Source organism: Bufo gargarizans, chromosome 1 (assembly GCF_014858855.1).
Source record: "Bufo gargarizans isolate SCDJY-AF-19 chromosome 1, ASM1485885v1, whole genome shotgun sequence".
Taxonomy (NCBI): domain Eukaryota; kingdom Metazoa; phylum Chordata; class Amphibia; order Anura; family Bufonidae; genus Bufo; species Bufo gargarizans.
This window is the reverse complement of record NC_058080.1, coordinates 580,655,082-580,675,633: the sequence shown is the minus strand read 5'-3', so window position 1 is coordinate 580,675,633 and position 20,552 is coordinate 580,655,082. Positions and strand designations below refer to the sequence as shown.

The 20,552-nt window shown below is 46.0% G+C and overlaps 1 protein-coding gene across 3 annotated transcripts in view; it reads left to right on the top strand.

Moving 5' to 3' along the window:
- Nucleotides 1-20,552, top strand: part of HECTD4 (HECT domain E3 ubiquitin protein ligase 4) — a 226,643-nt gene that overhangs the window by 133,393 nt on the left and 72,698 nt on the right. For all 3 annotated transcript variants that reach the window (XM_044275799.1, XM_044275798.1, XM_044275797.1), the window contains exons 43-53: nt 6,257-6,426; nt 9,318-9,433; nt 10,868-10,971; nt 11,050-11,211; nt 11,489-11,637; nt 12,455-12,534; nt 12,670-12,833; nt 18,081-18,318; nt 18,415-18,551; nt 19,282-19,408; nt 19,806-19,943. In XM_044275799.1, the coding sequence (XP_044131734.1) occupies nt 6,257-6,426; nt 9,318-9,433; nt 10,868-10,971; nt 11,050-11,211; nt 11,489-11,637; nt 12,455-12,534; nt 12,670-12,833; nt 18,081-18,318; nt 18,415-18,551; nt 19,282-19,408; nt 19,806-19,943 (1,585 nt within the window). The remainder of the gene's footprint in view (nt 1-6,256; nt 6,427-9,317; nt 9,434-10,867; nt 10,972-11,049; nt 11,212-11,488; nt 11,638-12,454; nt 12,535-12,669; nt 12,834-18,080; nt 18,319-18,414; nt 18,552-19,281; nt 19,409-19,805; nt 19,944-20,552) is intronic.

Below are 20,552 nucleotides of genomic sequence, written 5' to 3'. Positions count from 1 at the left end.
GGGCCGACTGCAGAGCGCGCAGAACCAAATTGAGATCCCAAGGAGACAAAGGGGGAACATACGGGGAACCGAATGCGCCACCCCCGAAGAAAGGTCACCACCGGACCCTTAAGAGCAAGGGACCTCTGACGGCCCGCGCCGAAACCTGACCTTACAGGGAACTAAGCGACAGTCCCTGCACAAGCCCAGACTGAAGAAAAGACAGTACCATCAAGATGGAAAACCGAAGGGGAGGGAACCCCGAACCCTCAAAAAAGGATAGGAAGGCCATCCAGGTACGATAGTAAATCCGGGAGGAAGAAGACTTCCCCGGACTGATCATGGTCCTAACCACTGAATCCGAGAACCCCATCTTTATCAGGATGGCGGTTTCAACAGTCACGCCGGTAAACGAAGAGACCGCAAATTCCGGTGGAAGAACGGGCCCTGAGACAGTAGGTCCTGTCCGTCGGGAAGAGGCCATGGGGCGTCCGCCAGCAACCGAGCCACGTCCGAAAAAACCACGCGCGGCGAGGCCACTCTGGGGTGATGAGAACGGTCAGAGTCCCTTCCGCCTCGAACTGGCGTAGACCCTTTGGTAGGAGAGGAAAACAGAGGAGGCTGAAGTCCTGCCACGGAGACACCTGCGCATCCATCCGTACGCCTCCGGATCTCGGGCGCGAGCCAGGACCACTGGGATCTTGTTGTTGAACCCGGACGCCATTAAGTCCACATCCGGACGGTCCCATCTGTGGCAGATTTCCTCGAACCCTTCTGGATGCAGAGACCACCCGCTTGGATCCACCGTGTTGTGGCTTAGAAAGTCCGCTGTCCAGTTGTCCACTCCTGGAATGCAAACTGCTGACAACACCGGAACGTGCGTCTCCGCCCACGTCGGAATTCTCTTCACCTCCTGCATCACCATCCGGCTGCGGGTCCCGCCCTGATGGTCGATATAGGCCACGGCCGCGGCATTGCCCGTTTGAACCCGCACTGGGAGGCCCGCAAGGAGATAGGTCCAATAGGAGAGAGAGAGCGGAAAAAATCGCCCTCAGTTCCAGAAAGTTGATTGGAAGGCGAGACTCTGCCGCCGACCAAATTCCTTGAACCGTGCGAGACTGGAAAACGCCCCCCCAACCCAGGATGCTGGCATCGGTGGCGGCGATCGTCCAGGAGAATGCGAGAAAGGAACTCCCCGACCTCAGGTTCTTTGGGAACAGCCACCAAGGGAGAGCTGCCCGAACCCGCTGAAAGGTAAAGGATCTCCTGTTGCGCCAGGCGAGTGTGAAACTGGGCATATGGAAGGCCTCGAAAGAGGCTACCATAAGACCCAGGACCTGCAAGTATTCCCGAATGGAGAGGCACGGGGAGCGCAGCAGATGCGACACTGCCCCCTGGACCTGGGAGGACTTGAAGGCTGGTAGAATACTTAGGCAGCCGAGGTGTCCAAAATCACCCTCCGGAAGGAGAGCCTCTGGGACGGGAAGAGGCAGGAGTTTGGGAAAGTTACCAGCCAGCCGAACCGTTCCAGGGTCTGAACAGTGATCCGGACGCTGTCCGTGGTCTGCGGTAGAGAGGGGGGCCTCTATCCGGATATCGTCCCGATAGGGCAGCAAAGGAATGCCCCTGGTACGAAGAAGCGCCATGAGCGGTCCAGGACCGTGGCAAGGACCCGCGGGGTGGTCGCCAACCCGAAGGAAGGGCGACAAACTGACAGTGTCGACCCATAATGGCGAAGCGCAGGAATCGATGGTGGGATTCCGCAATCGGGACATGTGATAGGCCTAGGAGCAGCAGGGCGGGCTGACTGGGCCCTCTAGTGCCGGGAAGGCTGGTGCAAAGGAAGGGCTCTTTGCGGGCGACCTGAGACCCCCGGCGGAGGAAGCAGGCGACGGCCTACCAGATGAGAAACGGCAAAAGGCATGCAGAGATGAACTCGTCCAGCTGATCCCCATAAGGTCTGGAAACCCCAAAGGGGAGATTAGCAAGGGAACGCTTGGTGGAGGCGTCAGCATCCCACACCTTCAATCAAATCTCTTCGCGCTGAGTGACAGAGATGGCCAACCTGCGGGCAAAGAGGGAAACAATGTCCCTAGAAGCTTCGCAAAGAATCTTAGAAGCCTGAGACATCTGGAGAACCAACTCCAGTGTGTTAGTAGCCGCATCTCGTACCGCCAGTTCCTGGTGGTGGTGTTGTAACCACACCGAGAGAGCACTGGCTACCCCTGCTGAGTGAAAGGTAGGTCACAGGGACGCGCTGCCAGCGAAAAAAGGACCTGGAAGAGAGTCTATGCGTCTGTCTACAGCATCCTGGAAAGAGGAACTGACTAAGACAGGAAGGGCCACATAATTGGCTAATCCGGCCACCGGAGGATCCACCTTAGGGGGAGGAGACACCTCTCCTCGCCGTCAGCAGGGAAAGGAAAGTATATTCATGCGCTGGGTGGTCGAGAACCTTATTAAGACCACCCCAGGCCCTGGACATGACCGCGGAAAAATCCCTCATGGACCGGGAACATGGTAGTCTCCGACTGCCTGGACGGAAAAAGGGGGAACTCCTGACCAGTGGAAGGAGGAGAATCCCCTTGGAGAATAAAGGTGTCTCGGACAGTCACCACTAACTCAGCCACCCTGGTGGAGAGCTTAGGCGAGGGGTCCCGCTCCATGACCTAATCAGAGCCGGAAATTCTCCTTCAGACTTGCGCTCCCTAAGGGAGGGGAGAGTCGCCCGAACGCGCCTCTAGACGAGGGGGGGGGGGGAGAGCCAGAGCCATCCGAGGAGGGATGCTGCTGCTCACGCTCCCTGTTAGTAGTCGGGCGTCTTCTGTGGAAAACCACTTAGAGAGGTGGTTGGCGTCACAGGATTTGAAAATGCCCTATAGTCCAAAAAGGACCTGGCTCGTCCGAGCCGGATAATTCTCCTTCGGATTACTCTCCCTAGGGAGGGGGAAGAGCAGTCCGCAAGCGCCACCGGCGAGGTGAGGGGGGTGGAGAGACGGAGACATCCGAGGTGGGATGCTGCCGCTCACGCTGCCTCTTCGTAGTCAGTCACCCACTGTGGGGACCACTGAGAGAGATGGAGTCGTTAGCGCCACAGGATTAAAGGACATGGTTGCCTTGGCGACTAAGACCAATTTAGCGGCCGCGCTGGACATGGCAGATGCCCAAGCGGGGACCGCAGGCCCCCAGGGACGTGGAGGAGGGGGGTAAGGCAGGGATGCAGGTAATACTTATCTGCTCCTGCAGAACTTCTCCTGCAGAACTTCTCCCTCGACTCCAGGACCAGCAGGGATGCACCTCATCAGGCTTCTGACTCCTTGTCCAGGAGTGCAGTGTTCTGGTGGAGGGTGGCAGCAGGAGACCCAGTAGCTGGTGGGATACCGGAGCTGCAGGTCGAGCCCGGATCCACTTGTCTTCTTTGGGGGGCAATGGAGGCAGCCAGGCAGCGTCCAAGGACGGCAGCGGGCATTCCACGGGGGACCAGGAAGGCGCCATGCCGACCTGTGTCCCCATCTAGAATAATATAAACAATTTTTGAAGGCTGAAAGGGGCTTTGAACTCAGAAAGCCTGGACATGGGGCAGCAGCAGCAGTACCACTGAGCTACCAGCTTGCCTGGCACAAAACGGAGTAGAGTGATGAGGAGCTGCACGGCCATGAGCAAACAGAGTCTCCGGTGTAAGGAGAGTCAGAGCGGCATGCCGAGGCTCCGCCTCCCCGAACGCGTCATTATGGCGCGAAAAAAGCGCGCGAAAAATAAGCGCGCGCGCGAAAATATGCGCGAAAATAAGCGCACGCGCGCGGAAATAAGCGCGCGCGTGATTTAAACAAACACCACGTGGAGGAGCGGCCTGCCGGCGGGCGCTGAGGGAGCGCAGCAGCCAAGGCCCGACGAGAGAAGCGCTGAAGCCCACAGTTTAAGGGGGAAGAGATGCCAGTACTCCAGTGCCAAAATGAAGAAAGTGCCCCATCAGGATCCTTCTTCAAGTTCACCCAGGTAGCCACAGACAAATAGACACAGAGGGAGGGGGAGGGATTGGGCAACACTTATCTGCTCAGCATGCTCCCTCGATGTCCAGACCAGCAGGGATGCGCCTCTTCAGACTTCTGACTCCAATCCAGGAGAACAGTGCTCTGGAGGAGGGTAGGCAGCAGGCGTCCCAGCAGCTGGTGGGATGCCGGAGCTAACAGGTCGAGCCCGGATCCACTTATCTTCTTGGGGGGAAATGGAGGCAGCCAGGCAACGTCCCAAAGACGGCGGCGGGCACTCCACGGGGGACCAGGAAGGCGCCATGCCGACCTGTGTCCCCATCTAGAATAAAAATAACAAAAAGGAGTAGAATCAGAGAGTGTCAACCTCCTTCACCAGACACTAAGCAAAGACTGAGTTCCTCCTGGTGGAGTCTGGGGGTATAGCCCGAGGAGGAGGAGCTCTTTCATTTGCATAGTGTCCCTCCTACTAATACCTCTAAGCTATACCCATGGTCTGTGTCCCCCAATGGAAAAAAGCACGAGAAATGCTAATTTTTTTAGATGGGAAATTTGGGTTTTCATGAGCTGTATGCCAAAATCATCAATATTAAAACAATAAAAGGCTTGAACTACTTCAGTTGGTGTGTAATGAATCTAAAATATATGAAAGTCTAATGTTTATCAGTACATTACAGAAAATAATGAACTTTATCACAATATGCTAATTTTTTTAGAAGGACCTGTATACTAGTGTGACCGCTGAACCAGTGGGTGATGGGGTGTGTGACGTCACTGCTGCAGCCAGGAAAACGAGCACTGTCCGAGAGGACTAGAACGCGATGCTGGAAGTGACTCGTCAGTATAACTTGCGTTTACGGCTGCTGACTGGATTTTTCTTTAGCTCGGACAACCCTTATAATCACTTTGTCTCTTAGAAGCCACATGCTTTATTGGACACATATTTGTGGCTCCTGTCTCCCCTCCCCAAGATAAAAGTTTCAAGGATTCGTGTATACACTTCTGAAATGCCACACATCTGCAATGATGGTAGAGGTCAAGTGGACACACATGCTCATTCTTGCTTCTCCCCCTGTTTCTTCAGGTGTGTGGAGGGATTCTTGGTGTGGTAAGCCAGCTGCTTCTGAAGCTACTATGTCTTCTTTACTTCTTGATGCTGAGCAAATGTAATTACAGTAAATACTGTCTATCTTCTCACTTGCTTAGCATCTCCTCTGGGAAGCACCTGGCTCACATAAGGAATCCCTTACACAGCTGAAGTGTCCAACCACGTATATTTAGGGCAACTTCTCATGAGCGTATTCAGTCTGTGACAAAAGTATTTCCCGGACTGAACGCTGGTCCTGTGACGCAAACTCACAGCATTATAATTATTTGTGATTCCTGACCAACCTCAGCTGTACTGACTTGTACTCGCATAGTGCTGTCAGTACAATTCATTACATCCAAGGTCAAGCAGGAACACACAGCATTATAAATCATTATAATGCTGTGAGTTTGTGTCACGGGACCAGCGTTCTGTCTGGGAAATACTTTTGTCACACGGAGCATATTCCACAGACTGAATAAGCTCGTGTGGAGTTGCCCTTACGAAGGTGGACACAAAAAGGCTATTCAATAGGAACAGTGGGTGGCGCTGTACTAACATTATTCCTGGAATATTTGGGAATAAAGTGTAAATACAGTTTAGAATAATAGGCTGGAATTATTAATAGACAGTTTTCTTTATGGAACAGCCCCTTTAGAGCCAAGATGTATTACATACCGTATGTTAAGGCAGTTACCTAGCCACCGCTGGACCGTAGTGTACCGCTATATACTGTAAATGTTCACCTGCTTCTTTACACCTTTCTACAGTAATGTATTTTGTTGTTGTACTAAACAGTTTATAAGTTGAGTGGGTTTCTTAATATTGTAAAGAATCTATGACTTTAGCAAAAATAAGATGTGTCTCAAGTTTGCCTGAATAAACCAAATATATGTAGAGTGCCTGCTTCTCTGCACGGCGGCAGAGCACATCCACAGTTTATTCAGGCAAGAGCGATACAACTCATTTTTCCATAAAATGGTGACGAACTATCATGTCTGCTTTCTCTGCATGTTCGTGGATGCGTCTTCCAGCCCAGCACATGACAGTCCACCCTTTTATTGATATCTTCTTGTAAGATTCCTATATTTATAGTGAAGATTAAACAGAAATGAAAACTCCATTTAATGACGTCCCTCATTTCTTAGAAACTAACTGCTTGAATTTAACTTTTTACCGCACCAATATCCACCCCCATCAGGCATTGCCTCTTCATAAACTGTCAATTACTGAGAAGGTAGTGCAGGCAGTCCAGTCCATGTTACTCCCCCAGGAAGGATGCCTGTCTATTCACACCTCACTTCCTGCAACAGGAGATGCCTCAACTCCCGTTATGGCAGTGGTTCGGCTTCTTGCAGAGATTAGGACAAGGTAAGAAGCTGCATTTATGCTAAGCAGTCATACAGTATTAGTATTCTATGTACTGTTTAGCTAAACTGATGTCCTTAACCCCTTCAGGACCCTGCCATTTTTCACCTTATGGACCAGGTCATTTTTTGCAAATCTGATATGTGTCACTTTATGTAGTGATAACTTTAAAACGCTTTTACTTATCCGAGCCATTCTGAGAATGTTTTCTCGTCACATATTGTACTACAGTGGTAAATTTCTCTGCTTATAAAACAAATAGTAATACCTCCAAATATAGTTGTTACTTTACATTCCCCAGTCTACTTCATGTTTTGGATCATTTTGTAAATGACATTTTCTTTTTTTGGGACGTTAGAAAGCTTAGAAGTTTAGAACCAATTTTTAAGGACCAGTTCAGGTCTGAAGTCACTTTGTGAGGCTTACATAATAGAAACCACCCATAAATGGCCCCATTTTAGAAACTACACCCCTCAAGGTATTCAAAACTGATTTTACTAACTTTGTTAACCCTTCAGGTGTTCCACAAGAATTAAAGGAAAATGGAGATCAAATTTCCGAATTTCACTTTTTTGGCAGATTTTCAATTTTAATCCATTTTTCCAGTAACAAAGCAAGGGTTAACAGCCAAGCAAAACTCAATATTAATTGCCCTGATTCTGTAGTTTACAGAAACACCCCATATGTGGTCGTCAACTGCTGTACGGGCACACGGTAGGGTGCCGAAGGAAAGGAATGCCATATGGTTTTTGGAAGGCAGATTTCACTGGGATAATTTGAAGTTGCCATGTACATTTGAAGCCCCCTGATGCACCCCTAGAGTAGAAACTCCAAAAAAGTGACCCCATTTTGGAAACTGTGGGATAAGATGGCAGTTTTGTTGGTGCTATTTTAGGGTACATATGATTTTTGGTTGCTCTGTTACACTTTTTGTGAGGTAAGGTAACAATACCTGTTTTGACACCGGTTTTATTTTTTGTTTTTTACAGTGTTCATCTGACAGGGTAGATCATGTTGTATTTTTATAGAGCAGGTTGTTATGGACGTGACAATACCAAACTTTTTTTGGTTGGTTGTTTCAGTTTTACATAAACATTTTTTTAGCGTCTGCATATTCTGAAAGCCATAGTTTTTTTTTGGGGCGACTGTGTTATGTAGGAGCAAATTATTTTTTGGGTATGAGATGATGGTTTGATTGGTACTATTTTAGGGTGCATATGACTTTTTGATCGCTTGGTATTACAGTTTTTGTGATATAAGGTGACAAAAAATTGCTTTTTTTTTTTACACAGTTTTTTTGGGAGGGGGGGGCGCGCATACACCTTTTTGATCGCTTTGTTAAGGTGACAAAAAGATGGATGTTTAAGTACAGTTTTTATTAGATTATTTTTTTTTCTACGGCGTTCAGGTGAGGGGGTGGGTCATGTGATATTTTTATAGAGCCGGACGTTACGGACGCGGCAATATCCAATATGTCTGTTTTTCTTCTTACAATTTTATGAGTTTTATGAAATTTTAATTAATAAATTTATTTTTTTTTCACTTGAAACTATATTTTTATTTTTTTTTATTATGAAAAACACTTTTTTTTTTTACTGTTTACTTTTTCCCACTCTGGGACTTCAACTTCTGGGGTCTGATCCCCTCTGCATTGCATTACAATACATCCTGTATTGTAATACATTGCATGTCAGCTTATATGCTGATAGCCTGCCTGTGAGACCCAACCTAAGAGTTGGATCTCACTGGCATCCGCAGGAGGCAAGCCCCGATGCCTATGGAAGGAATCGGGCTGCCATCGGGTCCCCACCATTGCAGCAGACTTCCCGTTCCTTCTCTCCCTGGCCTGCGTGCTCCTCTGCGCTCCCTCTCTGAAAACATCCAGATTGATGTCATCTGCAGCCTATCACTGGCTGCAGCGGTAACCAGCAACCTTTACATCATGACAAATGGTCACGTGACACAAGGGGATCTGGTCACTACCATAGCCAGTGATTGTCTGAAGGTGCTGTCAAACGGATCATCCCCTCCCATTTCTTGAACAACCCCTGTAAGTATGTTTTAGTAGATTATTTTTTTTCTTTTCTTGTATTATGTATTGCTCTTTTACTTGATGAAATTTTTTTACACCGTTACAATATCTGTCATTTCTCCAGACATATCTGTTTTAGATCATTCTTTATAAGATAACAATTCTGGAGCATCTTGTTTTAGATCTGTGTTGTGCAGTTCCTCATTTATTCCTCGTAGAATTATCATGAATGTATTGATAACTTGGTGTTACTAGTTGGGGGTCACACCTCTTTGACAAGAAGCATAACAACACCCAGTTATCAGTTAATTCATTAGTATTCAGGAGGAATAGTAAAGGTACAGCACAATACAGAGCTTTAAGGCCTCATGCACACGGCCGTTGTTTTGGTCCGCATCCGAGCCGCCATTTTGTCGGATCAGATGCGGACCCATTCACTTCAATGGGGCCGCAAAAGATGCAGACAGCATTCCATGTGCTGTCCGCATTCGTTGCTCTGTTCCGTGGCCCCGCTAAAAAAATATAACATGTCCTATTCTTGTCCGCGCTTTGCGGACAAGGATAGGCATTTATATTGAAGGCTGTCCGTGCAGTTCTGCAAATCGCGGAACGCGCACGGACGCCATCCATGTTTTGCGGATCCGCGATTTGCGGACAGCAAAACACACCACGGTCGTGTGCATGAGGCCTACGACCGAGGCTGCAGAATTGTTCTTTCATAGAGGTATACAAATGTTTACTAAGACAGACATGTCAGGAGAGGTAAGTTCTAATCGTGATGTGCGGTGTGGTGGTGTCATTCTGTTATATTTTTAGTAGTGTTACAGCTTTTAGGTGATCATTGTTTCTTCTGTTCCCTTAGAGCTTGTCTGGTCATGGCCCAGCTGTTAGAGGACAGTTCATTTTGTGAAGAGTTCATACAGCAGTGCCCTGCCGCTGTGGAAGTACTTAATTTAGTAGCCCAGGAATGTAGTCCCAGTAAGTTTGCAGCCTTGACCAAGCTAACATTCTGAGATTAGAATATTTTTATTGGCTGTTTAGTCTCAGACATGATGTATTGTCCTATTTTGACATCCCGCTCTGACAGGTATCATGTCAGACAGCTATCTCCCACTTGTTTTGGCAGAGCATGTATGTGTTCTGAAAAACTGCTAGACTTCCATCTCCTAATCAAAGGGAATGGGCATGTTTAAATCTGACAAGCCTGACCCTCCTTTCCCATGACATCTGGGAGAGTGGTGTGACCCCCAGACACATACACAGATGGTTTGCAGGTCCTGCCTAAATCTGTTAATGTAGTACAGCCCTATCCAAATGAATGGGGCCAGATGCGGCTGCTTGTCTGTGCAGGGGAAAAAACTGTAAAGGTGCCACGGTGCTTCCGCCGCTTCATTCGCAGGATGGGGGGTGATACCAGAGGTCTGGCGACCACTGATCACAAAATGATTGCATATCCTAGCAATAGTACGTCACTTTATGACATAAGATTACCACAACGTACCTATTCAATATTGATTGTCCTACATTAAAGAATTGTCTGGCCTAGAGACCACAAGCGAAGTGGTCGGAACTGATGCCCAATTTCCACACCTCTGCACCGTTCCTAGTTGCTTTTGGTCCCCACTGTACTATCATATGACTTCTGTGGCAATCACGGGGCTCAGCAGTCACATGTGCTAGAATGGCAAGTCGCTGCTAGTGGCATTTTGTTCTTGTATATGTGACTGCTAAGGTCAGTGGCTGCTGCGGCATAGAAATAGTGAGGCCACCAGTTACCACCATTGAGGTTGTGAGCTCCTAGGCTGGACAGTCCTATGTTCCGCAAACATAGCGACTTGTACAATAAAATGAATGTATTATTTAAACCGCTCTGTGCAAGCCTTAAGAACATACTATGGTGAATTGGCTTTTTTCCCTATTCCCCTCAAGCAAATTTATGAAATGATATAGAATAAATTGTATGCACCCCAAGATGGTACTTATGAAAACGACAATGCATCCTGAAAAACAAGCGCCCAGTCAGTCCCGAAAAAGTCACTGGAAACATTAAAAGATGTTTTACTGTACAGAAGAATTAACACTTAAAAACTATACATGTTTGGTATCGCCACATTTTTGCCAAACCATAGAATAAATTGAATAGTTTTTTTTTTTTTACTGTGTAGTAACAGCTGAAAAAGTATACAAAAGCATTAACGGAATTGGTAATTTTATGTTGGACCTCCTTCCTCCCCCAAAAACAATAAATCTAATCAATCTATTATATGCATCCCAAAATGATTGCTTTGGAAAATATAAGACATCTGTCAAAAAACAAGCCCTCATGTAGCTATATGGTCATAAAATTAAAAAGATGTGGCTCTTGGCATCAGTAAAGGAAATAAATAATAAAGCTGTTTTGTACACTGTCAGGTGAACGTTTATCTGTGGTGGAAGTACAGTGTGAAAGACTGAGGATGTTGTATCGGGATTGTGCTCGACCTCCCCCACCACCTCTTCAGACGGAGCGTAGACTGGTAAGGATTTTACATTGTTGTTTTTTAGTGCTTATGTAAAGTACATACTTCTTGGTAATGCCATGTTTTCTGTAACAGCCTAAAGAGATCACATGGTGCCCATCCCGTGTGTTCCCACCGGTGCGGGCCTGCATGTTTTCATCACATCTGACAGCTGTGACTTTTCTGGCTGACCCGAGTGCAGGAGGAGGTTTACCTCGAGGTACCTTCATCTATGCAACTTCACCTGTACCAATACAAGTAAGGATTTTGTACTATGTTTTTTATGGTCATCTAATTGTAATTTCAACCGAACTTCCAGTTATAATCAGTATGAGCTAATTGATTGTTGCCGTCAAAACCATAGTAATGGTTGGTTTATATAATTTTAATTTGCATTTTTTATGGTTTCAAGTCTTAATTTTAAAAGAAACAAAATGCTATTAACACAAGCACTGCATAGTACATGATAACACCCAGAAACCTGTGTTGAAGCATCATTGTTACATTTGAAAGTTGCATACATTTGTTTTACCAGGCTCCATCTTTTTATTGGGAGATTGAAATTGTATCTTATGGAGACATAGACGATGACACTGGTCCGATTGTCTCATTTGGATTTGCAACAGAAGCAGAAAAGCGGGATGGGGCATGGACTAACCCTGTGGGTACATGTCTATTTCACAAGTAAGTGTTTTATAAAAACATGCCTGGTACTGTTCCTTAGTTTGAATTCTGCATAGTTGTTAAAGGGCTTTTTTTCAATTTTTTTATACTGATCGTGGGGGTCCAACACTTGGGACCCCCACGATCAGCTGTTTAAGGGTGCATTCACACGACCGTATAAATGGATCCGCATCCGTTCTGCAAATTTGCATAACTGGTGCGGACCCATTCATTTCAATTGGGCCTCAAAAGATGCGGACAGCACACAGTGTGCTGTCCGCATCCGTTGTTCCGTTCCGTGGCCCCTCAAAAAAGATAGCGCATGTCCTATTTTTGTCGGACAAGCTTAGGCATTCTCTATATAGCGCTGGCCATGTGCGGTCTGCAAATTGTGGACCGCAAAACACTTACTGTCGTGTGAATGCACTCTAAGAAGGCGGTTTTCCTGTGAGCGCTACTGCCTTCTAGCAGCTTAACAGTAATGTTATGTTCATTGGCCACATGACCTAAGCTCCTTCAGTCCCATTCAAGTGAATGGGGCTGAGCTGCGATACTAAGCACAGCCGCTGTACAATATACATTGCTGTGCTTGGTAAGCTGCGAGAAGGCAGGACACTCAGCAGAGCACTGTGGTCTTCTCATAAAGCTGATCAGCGGGGGTCCAACGCCAATCAGATACTGTTGACCTAACCAGAGGATAGATCATCAGTATAAAAAAGTTGGAAAGCCCTTTCAACTTTAAGATTACCGTATACAAGTATGATAATAGTGCGCTAGCGTTTGTATAATTGCAGTTTTAAAAAATATGACCTTACCAGTTTTCCATCCATTTTTATAGCAATGGGCGAGCTGTGCACTACAATGGTTCGAGTCTTTTGCAGTGGAAGAGCGTGCGGTTAGATGTAGCTCTGTCCCCTGGTATGGATTTAATTTTTTTTTAAAAGATGCGTCAGTTTGTAATTGTGCTCCTTTAATTGCTGGAGAATCGCCAATATGATAATGAGCATGCTTAGATTACATTTATAAAGTTGTTGTCTTTTTTTGTGTTTTTAGGGGACGTTGCTGGCATTGGTTGGGAGAGAACAGAAGGCACACCACCACCCCCAGGACAGCCTGCAAAGGGCAGAGTTTATTTTACCTACTGTGGCCAAAGGCTCGGACCCTATTTGGAGGACGTTTCTGGAGGAATGTGGCCAGTTGTACACATTCAGAAAAAGGTAAATTATTTTGTCTAGAATTCTGGAAGGAGATAATTAGTAGATCTTATGTTGCTGGTTGGACACAAATAATGAATTCTTAAAATGAAAGTTTCTTTTTGTGGGAACACACTAAAGGTCTGTTTAAAGGGACACTACCATCTTTTTTTTTTATTATTCCATATTAGCAGCCTATATGTGAAAATTCAGTTGTGGTTGTTTTTTTTGTTTAGTTTTTTCTTTGTTTTTTTTTATCTTTAACTTTCTCATTTGCTTGGAATTTTAGCACAGCAAATGGCCTCTCTTGACTTTCTTAGTCAGACCTTGCACTGCAGCCGGAGAGGAGGTGCACGAGAGACTCAATTAAGGCATCACACATTACACTGTTAAGTGCATTGCTTTTCTGTAGGCATCTTTTATATAGGCATATCAAGAGAACAGTAGAGCATACTGTCATTCCAGTTCCACTGATTTACTATTTTACTAGCAGAGAACATCTTTCCCCTTACAACAACAGCAGTAAACTAAACAATGGATTACCTATCTATATAGGAGTTTTATCTCTCTGTGCTTCTACAAAATCTAGTGTTTAAAAATAGTTTTTTTATGGGAACAAAACCATCCATACCCCCGTCCCAATCCCCCCCTTGTCCTCTCCAAGCTCCTGTCTTCTCATCTCCTGCATTTTGCACCTTTGGTGTGTCACTACTGTCCCCAGCAAGCCCGTTTCCTCGTGCAGCTGTGTTGCGGCACCACTGTCCCCAGCAAGCCCGAGACCTCCAGTTCCCCCATTCTGCGCCTGTTGCTGGCCACATTTTCCGTTGCAGCAAACCTCACTTCCAGTCGGCTGGTGGCATCTACCTTAGGCCCCAGCGTCCTTCTCTGCTAGGCCGCGGTGGTCCCTGTGGCGTTTTCGTGCTTTCTAGGCCCCTCCCAGCTGGGGGAGGGCCTTCCACAGCTCCCAACCATCAGCCAGAGCGCCAAGACCTCCCTCCTGGATTGGTTTTGGCCTTGTTTTTTTCCCTCCATCTCCATTTTGGCTCCTCCCCCTTTCCCCAGCTCTTAGTTTTATTTAACATCAATAAAAAATAAATAAAAAATACACATTTGTACATAATGATCAAGATCCTGCCAGTCATTTACATGGACAGAAACCCGATGCAATGACATTACAGATAATACAGAGATTTTGTTAGATAACAAATTTAACTTTCACCCAGGGAAATGATTACACCACCTTACTCTCGCTGTATTTTATTAAACAGTTCACAAAGGATGTCATATCCACATAAGATAACAATAAGTTGAGCACTAGATCCTCATTAAAATGTAGCTTAAACGAAGATAAACGTCCCATTAAGGACAGTTGTCCTCTCAGACAATTCCTAGTCAGTGCCAGCGAAGCTAAGCTTCCAGATTTAATCCAGCTCTGCCATATTGACCAGAATTTGTTTGGGCATTTTCTTTTGACATATACCCCTCTTTCAAGACGTAGAATCATATTCATCCTATTTATATATTCCTGCTTGCTAGCAGGCCTATTTCTTATCCAATGCTTAGTGATCAACTTTTCCCAGCTCTTGGATGAAGACACGTGTTCTGGCCTGCTCCTGGGACTCTCGGCTCTACAAACGGGTAGGCTCTGCCCTGGGTGGTACCCCTCCCCTCCTATGTCCCTCCTGCAGGCTATTAGCTAATTTTGTTAGGTGATGTCCAGTTCACTCATCTTCCAGGGGCTCTCTTTTTTGACACCCTGCACATCCAGGTTTAGGAATCCTTCAGTACTCAAGGAGGCTTTTCCTATAGCTGCCCCAAAAGGGAGCATAAGTTTTTCTCCTCTCATCAAGACTTTGAGTCAACTATCGAAAAGGAGTGGGCGGTTCCGGATAAGCGTAACCCTAAACATGTCTGGATCTCATGTACCCCTTCCCAGCAGAGGTCATAAAAACTTGGCCGTTCCTCCCCGGCAGTAGACCCCCCCAGTCTTATGATTGTCCAAGCACACCAAGCCCTCCCCTTGCCAACGTTGCCTCTTTAAAAGCTTGAGTCTTTTGCTAAATTTGCCTTTGTAGCTGCCGGTTCAGCCTTCCGCTCAATCTTTGCCTCCTCGTGGGTCAGCAGGCTTAACACTGACTGGGCAGATCAACTTAGGCAGGACCTACTTGCCAGTACTTCCCGGGAAGAATTGTCAGAGTTAGCATGCCAGATTGTTCAGGCTAGCGAGTATATCTGTCACGCCTCCCTTGATGTGGTCAGGATGGTGGTGAGAGTATCAGCTATGTCTGTGGCCATTCGTAGGACTCTTTGGCTGAAAGACTGGGCAGTAGATCAGTCGTCAAAGAAGTACCTTACGGCTCTTCCTTTCCAGGGTAACCCCTTGTTTAGATCCCCCGTGGACCAAAGCATCTTGGATGCCACAAGGGGGAATAGCACCTTGCTTCCCCAGAGAAAGCCTTCACAGTCGAGATCTTACTGAGGACCTAGATTGCGCTTTTGCTTCTTTTGCGGCAGTTCCAGCCTAGGCTTTTCCTCTAGAAAACAAGCCCAGGAAACCAAGAAGAGGCCGTCATTTAAACCGCGACCGGCTTGGCGCCCAAGAGCCCAGACTGCCCAGACCGATTCCAGTAAGCACACTTTAGCATGATGTGCCACACCCCCCTGAGGGGGCGGTGGTCTACAGTCCTTAAGGGATGCTTGGTTTCCTCACGTTTCTAACGCATGGGTCCACAAAGTAATCGAATTTGGTTACAAGATAGAGGTCGGGTCCACTCCCCCCAATCGATTCTTCAGGCCGGTTCCTCCAAACAACCCATCTCAAGCTTCCAAACTTTTGTCCACAATCTGGGACCACCTGGCTCAGGGAGTAATCGTCCCAGTTCCACCAGAGGAATGTAATCAGGGTTTTTATTTATGTCTTTTTGCTGTTTCAAAGAGGGATGGTTCCACAAGGCCGATACTAGATTTCGAGCCTCAACCAGTTTGTCAAAGTTTGCCACTTCAGTAGACATCAAAGATACTTTTCTCCACGTGCCCATCGTGGTCACTCACCAGAGATTTCTGCACTTCCACATACTGGAGGATCAATACAAGTTTTTGGCCCTGCCCCTCGATCTGGTGACAGCTTCCAGGGTCTTCACAAAGATTCTCGCACCAGTCAGGGCCATTTTTCATGCCAGGGAGATAAAAGCTATCCCTTACCTGGACGATATCTTAATCAAGGCACCCACCTTGGTCCGCTTCAGTTGGATTTTTAACCACAAGAAATCATCTCTCCATCCATCCACATCCATCACCTTCCTGGGGATGACTTTGGACATACAGACAGCAAAGATCCCTCTTCCCCTTTAGAAACAGCTATGTCTCAGGAAAGCGGTTAAGACACTTCTGCCACATCACCCAATCCATATTCGCAAGTATGAACTCTCATGGTGGTGTCAATGGAAGCTGTGCTTTTCACACAGTTCCACACGTCCTCTACAGAGGGGGATCATCCATTCTTGGGACAAAACCGTTACCTACCTTCTCTCAGCGACAGCTCACCACTCACTCCATTGATAGCTCCACCCCCAGCCTGTCCAAGGGCAGGTCCTTCCTTCCTCTCAATTGGTTAAACAACGCTTCCTTCCTTCCTTCCAGGCTAAACAACGCTTTGTGGCCTGATCCCGGGACACGCAAGCGGTAGTGATGGACGCCCTTGTGATTCCCTGGTACGGGTTCAACTGCAACGTTGCCTTCCCCCCTCCCAGGGTCCTCAAGAATCTCAAAGAAGGAGGACTCATGGTAATCATCATCGCTCCGGATTTGTCTACGCTAATCTGGTAGCTCTGCTAGCGGACGCCATATGGTCAAAATTTCCCAGAGGGGATCTTCTCTCACAAGGTCCGATCTTCCACCCGCATTCTGACCAACTTCGTTTGACGGCGTGGTGACCAACTTAAGTGGGTTTTGAGATCCGGTGATCTGAACCATAATAAGAGCTAGGAAGCCAACCTCCTCCAAGATATACTGTTGCACTTGGAGGTCTTTCTTTCTCTGGTGTCAGGGCCACCACTTTCATCCTCTTTGTTTTTTCCATTCCTCACATTCTCGCCTTTCTCCTGGAACGCCTCGATTTGGGGTTGGCCCTAAGCTCACTTAAAGGCCAGCTGTTGGTCCTTTCCATCTTGTTTCCTTGGCTCCTATCTAAGCAGTTCTTACCTTTTTGTCCGGGGAATTATACGACTGGTACCCCAATACCGTCAGCCTACCCCTCCATGGGACCTCAATTTTAGTTCTGGATGCTATGCAGCTGTCCCCCTTTAAACCCCTACAAGAGATCGCTCTCCACCTTCTCTCTTGGAAAGTCGCTTTTCTTGTAGCCATCACGTCGATATGGTGAGTGTCTGAGCTCACTGCGCTCTCTGCTAAGCCCCCATTTTTGCTTCTGCATCAGGAGTTAGTCTCCTTGTTCAGATGAATATAGTCCTCCCTTCCTTCTGTCTAACTCCGGCCCATCCCAAGGAGAAAGTAATTCACACCTTGGATATGGTCCGGCACTCCAACTAATGTTTTTTTCTCCTACTGCTTCCATACAAACTGATTAGCTGAGGCTACTTTCACACTAGCGTTGTTTGAATCCGGCGTTCAATTCCGACACCGGAACTGCCCGCCGGATCCGGAAAAACGTGTGACAACTGATTCCATTTAAATCCTGATCAGGCTTTCGATCACAATGGAAAAATGCATTGGAAAAAACGGATCCGCCATTTATGGACTTTAACTTTTTTTTTTTCCTATTTTTCGGGTTTAACATGCAAAAGCCGGATCCGTTTTGACTGAACACACGGCGCCGGATCTGGCGTTAATGCAAGTCAATGGGAAAAAAGCCTGATCAGGCGTTCAGTCAAAGTGTTCAGGATTTTTGGCCGGAGGTAAAAATACTGCATGCTACGTTTTTCTGAAAAGCCTGATCAGTCAAAAAGACTGAACAGAACACATCCTGAGGGACGGACTCTCCATTCAGAATGCATTAGGATAAAACTGATCAGTTATTTTCCGGATTTGAGCCCCTAGGACGGAACTCAGCACCGGAAAAGAAAAACGCTAGTGTGAAAGTAGCCTTAGTGTCTGCAGGAGGGGTATAGCTGGTGGTAGAAGTTAAATTTTTTTTCTTAGTGTCTCCTAGTGGCAGCAGCTATACCCAAGGTCTTTGCTGTCCCCCCAATGAATGCAATTAGAAAGCGTTTTTACCGTGAGTAACAAAAAATCCAATCTTCTATTTTTTCACAGAATACAAAGATTCGGGCAAATTTTGGATCACAGCAGTTTGCTTTTGCTGAGGGGCAGGCTCATCGCAATGCTGCTGATTTATGCATTGACTTGGCAGAAGAAATCAGTGCAAATTTTGAAGCATTACCATTTGCTATGGCATCTGACAGTGACAATGATGCGGGAACCAGCATAGCATCTGACCCAGGAAATCATGGCCCACCTTGCCACATTGCTGCAGTAGCTACTATTTTGCAACGTAAGTACTATTTCTGTTCTCTAGAGGATCCACTCTTTTCTGGTATATCCTATGTTACTCTGTTCTCTTTTTATATCCATCTTTCACTTCTTTCAGAGTATGACTGCGATGCTTCCTGCAGATATAAGGTGGAATTGAGCTATGAAAACTTTATTACATCTGGTCCTGATCCACATCCTCCTCCTATTGCAGATGATGAAAGTGATGACGATGATGATGATGACATACCACGGGTCAGATATTTTAAAAACAATTTGAATAATAAAAATTACATTAACAGGAACCTACTTTCCTGGAGGAGATTTACTAAAATAAGTTCTGGGGCAGTCTGCGCCTGGTGTATATGCTTTGCATTATATGCAATCCATCTCCCTTTTACAAATCAGGTTTTATAAGTGCATTTGCTGAATCAGTGCCATTCGCTGGTGATCTGCTATTTATGACACTGACAGTGCTACATGGAGGGACATAATGTTCATGGAGACTTGACGTCACCTTACTGTAGCAGCTAATCATTGCCCCCTGACGATTTCTTGTATCGAGGCAGTGTCTCGGTCCCAGGCAGCAGTTGGCCACGGCAGTTTCACACGCTGTCACTATGGATTACAAGTCATCACATAGCTTTATCAATGAGTGTTATTTCTATTTTAAACATTTATGGTATGTCAACACAAGCAAGAATGGGTAGCGTAACCCCTGTCCACTAATTCACAGTGGCAGCTCTCCCTTATAATTCACTGGAGAGGTGGTGGCATGCTGGTTCTTTCTGTAAATCCTAAAATAAATGATCTTGTAGTCTGCACTTAAAATGGAGCAGAATGGTGACACGAAAGGAAAAAAAAAATCTAGTTAGAAAAGATATTCAATAAGTATGGAATTGTAGCCCAGTGTCATTGCAATGCTGAATAGTTTTATATTCCGCCCCCCCCAAACTCATTGTGATTCTCTCTCTGTATTGTAAAGGAGGATCACTATGCCCTACTGGTGAAAGCATGGGAGACCAAGGTATTTCCAACCATTCGTAGACGTTTTCGTAATGAGGCTGAGAGAAAATCAGGCCTGGACCAGATTAAGGGAGCTTTGCAGCTTGGTATGAAATTTGATATTTGGCTTTTTTTTATTTTTTTGCATACTAATTTTTGGGTGAAATTTATTTGTGCAAAAACAGTTCCCTATGTTTGCTAATTGTGTATATTACTGGTGTCAAACAAACTTGATATTGTATGTTACGTATCGCAACAAAAGGTCATACTAATACAGTGACAAGTAAAGATACCAGTTCCAAGCACACTACAAACACACAGTGCTATGACATTCATGAATAGAACCACTGTTTCCTTTAATATAGTGATCTTTTTATTTTCTCATCTCCCAGCGCCCCCGCCATCCCCTCCCAACACCACCACCAATGCAGTCCCAAAAGTGTGACATATTTTATTGCTTGTTTTTTTTCAGAAGTATCATGTCATTTTTATTTTTTATTTAAGGAATGGTGGATATAGCAAGGCAAACAGTGGAGTTTTTGTATGAGGAGAATGGTGGAATCCCTAGAGATTTATATCTTCCAACCATTGAAGACATCAAGGATGAAGCAAACAAATTCACTATTGACAAAGTTCGGAAAGGTATAAATCAAAGAATGTAAAAAAAATCAAATTAAAATTATGAAAAATGTCACATGCATCATTTTAGCTGTACATTTTCCAATTACCTTCCTAACCCTCCTCCATCAATGTACAGATTGAAGTGGTAGGTAAGTATGCAGTTGCAATATGGATATTCTTTAAAGGGGTAGTGGCGTATCACAAAGTGATTTTTCTAGGCTGTCAATCAATTTATAATCTTTGAGGTCTGACCACTCAGATTTCTACTGATCCTGTGAATGAAGAGGCTGCAGCATTACAGTCTCTTCACTGTTTTTGCTTTTCCAGCCAGCCATCTGTTCGGCCCCCTTCACCTGAACATTGTGAGGGGGAATCGGCGCTAGGACCTTTCATTCTCAGGATCGTGGGGGTCATAAAAGTAATGACATATTATAATGATGTGCCATCTTTTTCTGAGAGGGAATTATGCCTTTTAAGAAGCAGGATGTGAGGTGGTGTGGCTAGATAATGACAGAGTGAGAAGCTGTATTCTGGAGCTCCTGCACTACCCAGATTATTATAGTTAATTAAGGCAACCCATATTCCGTGAATCAGGGCCATGGTTTGCAAGAGGAAGACTACTACCCCTGG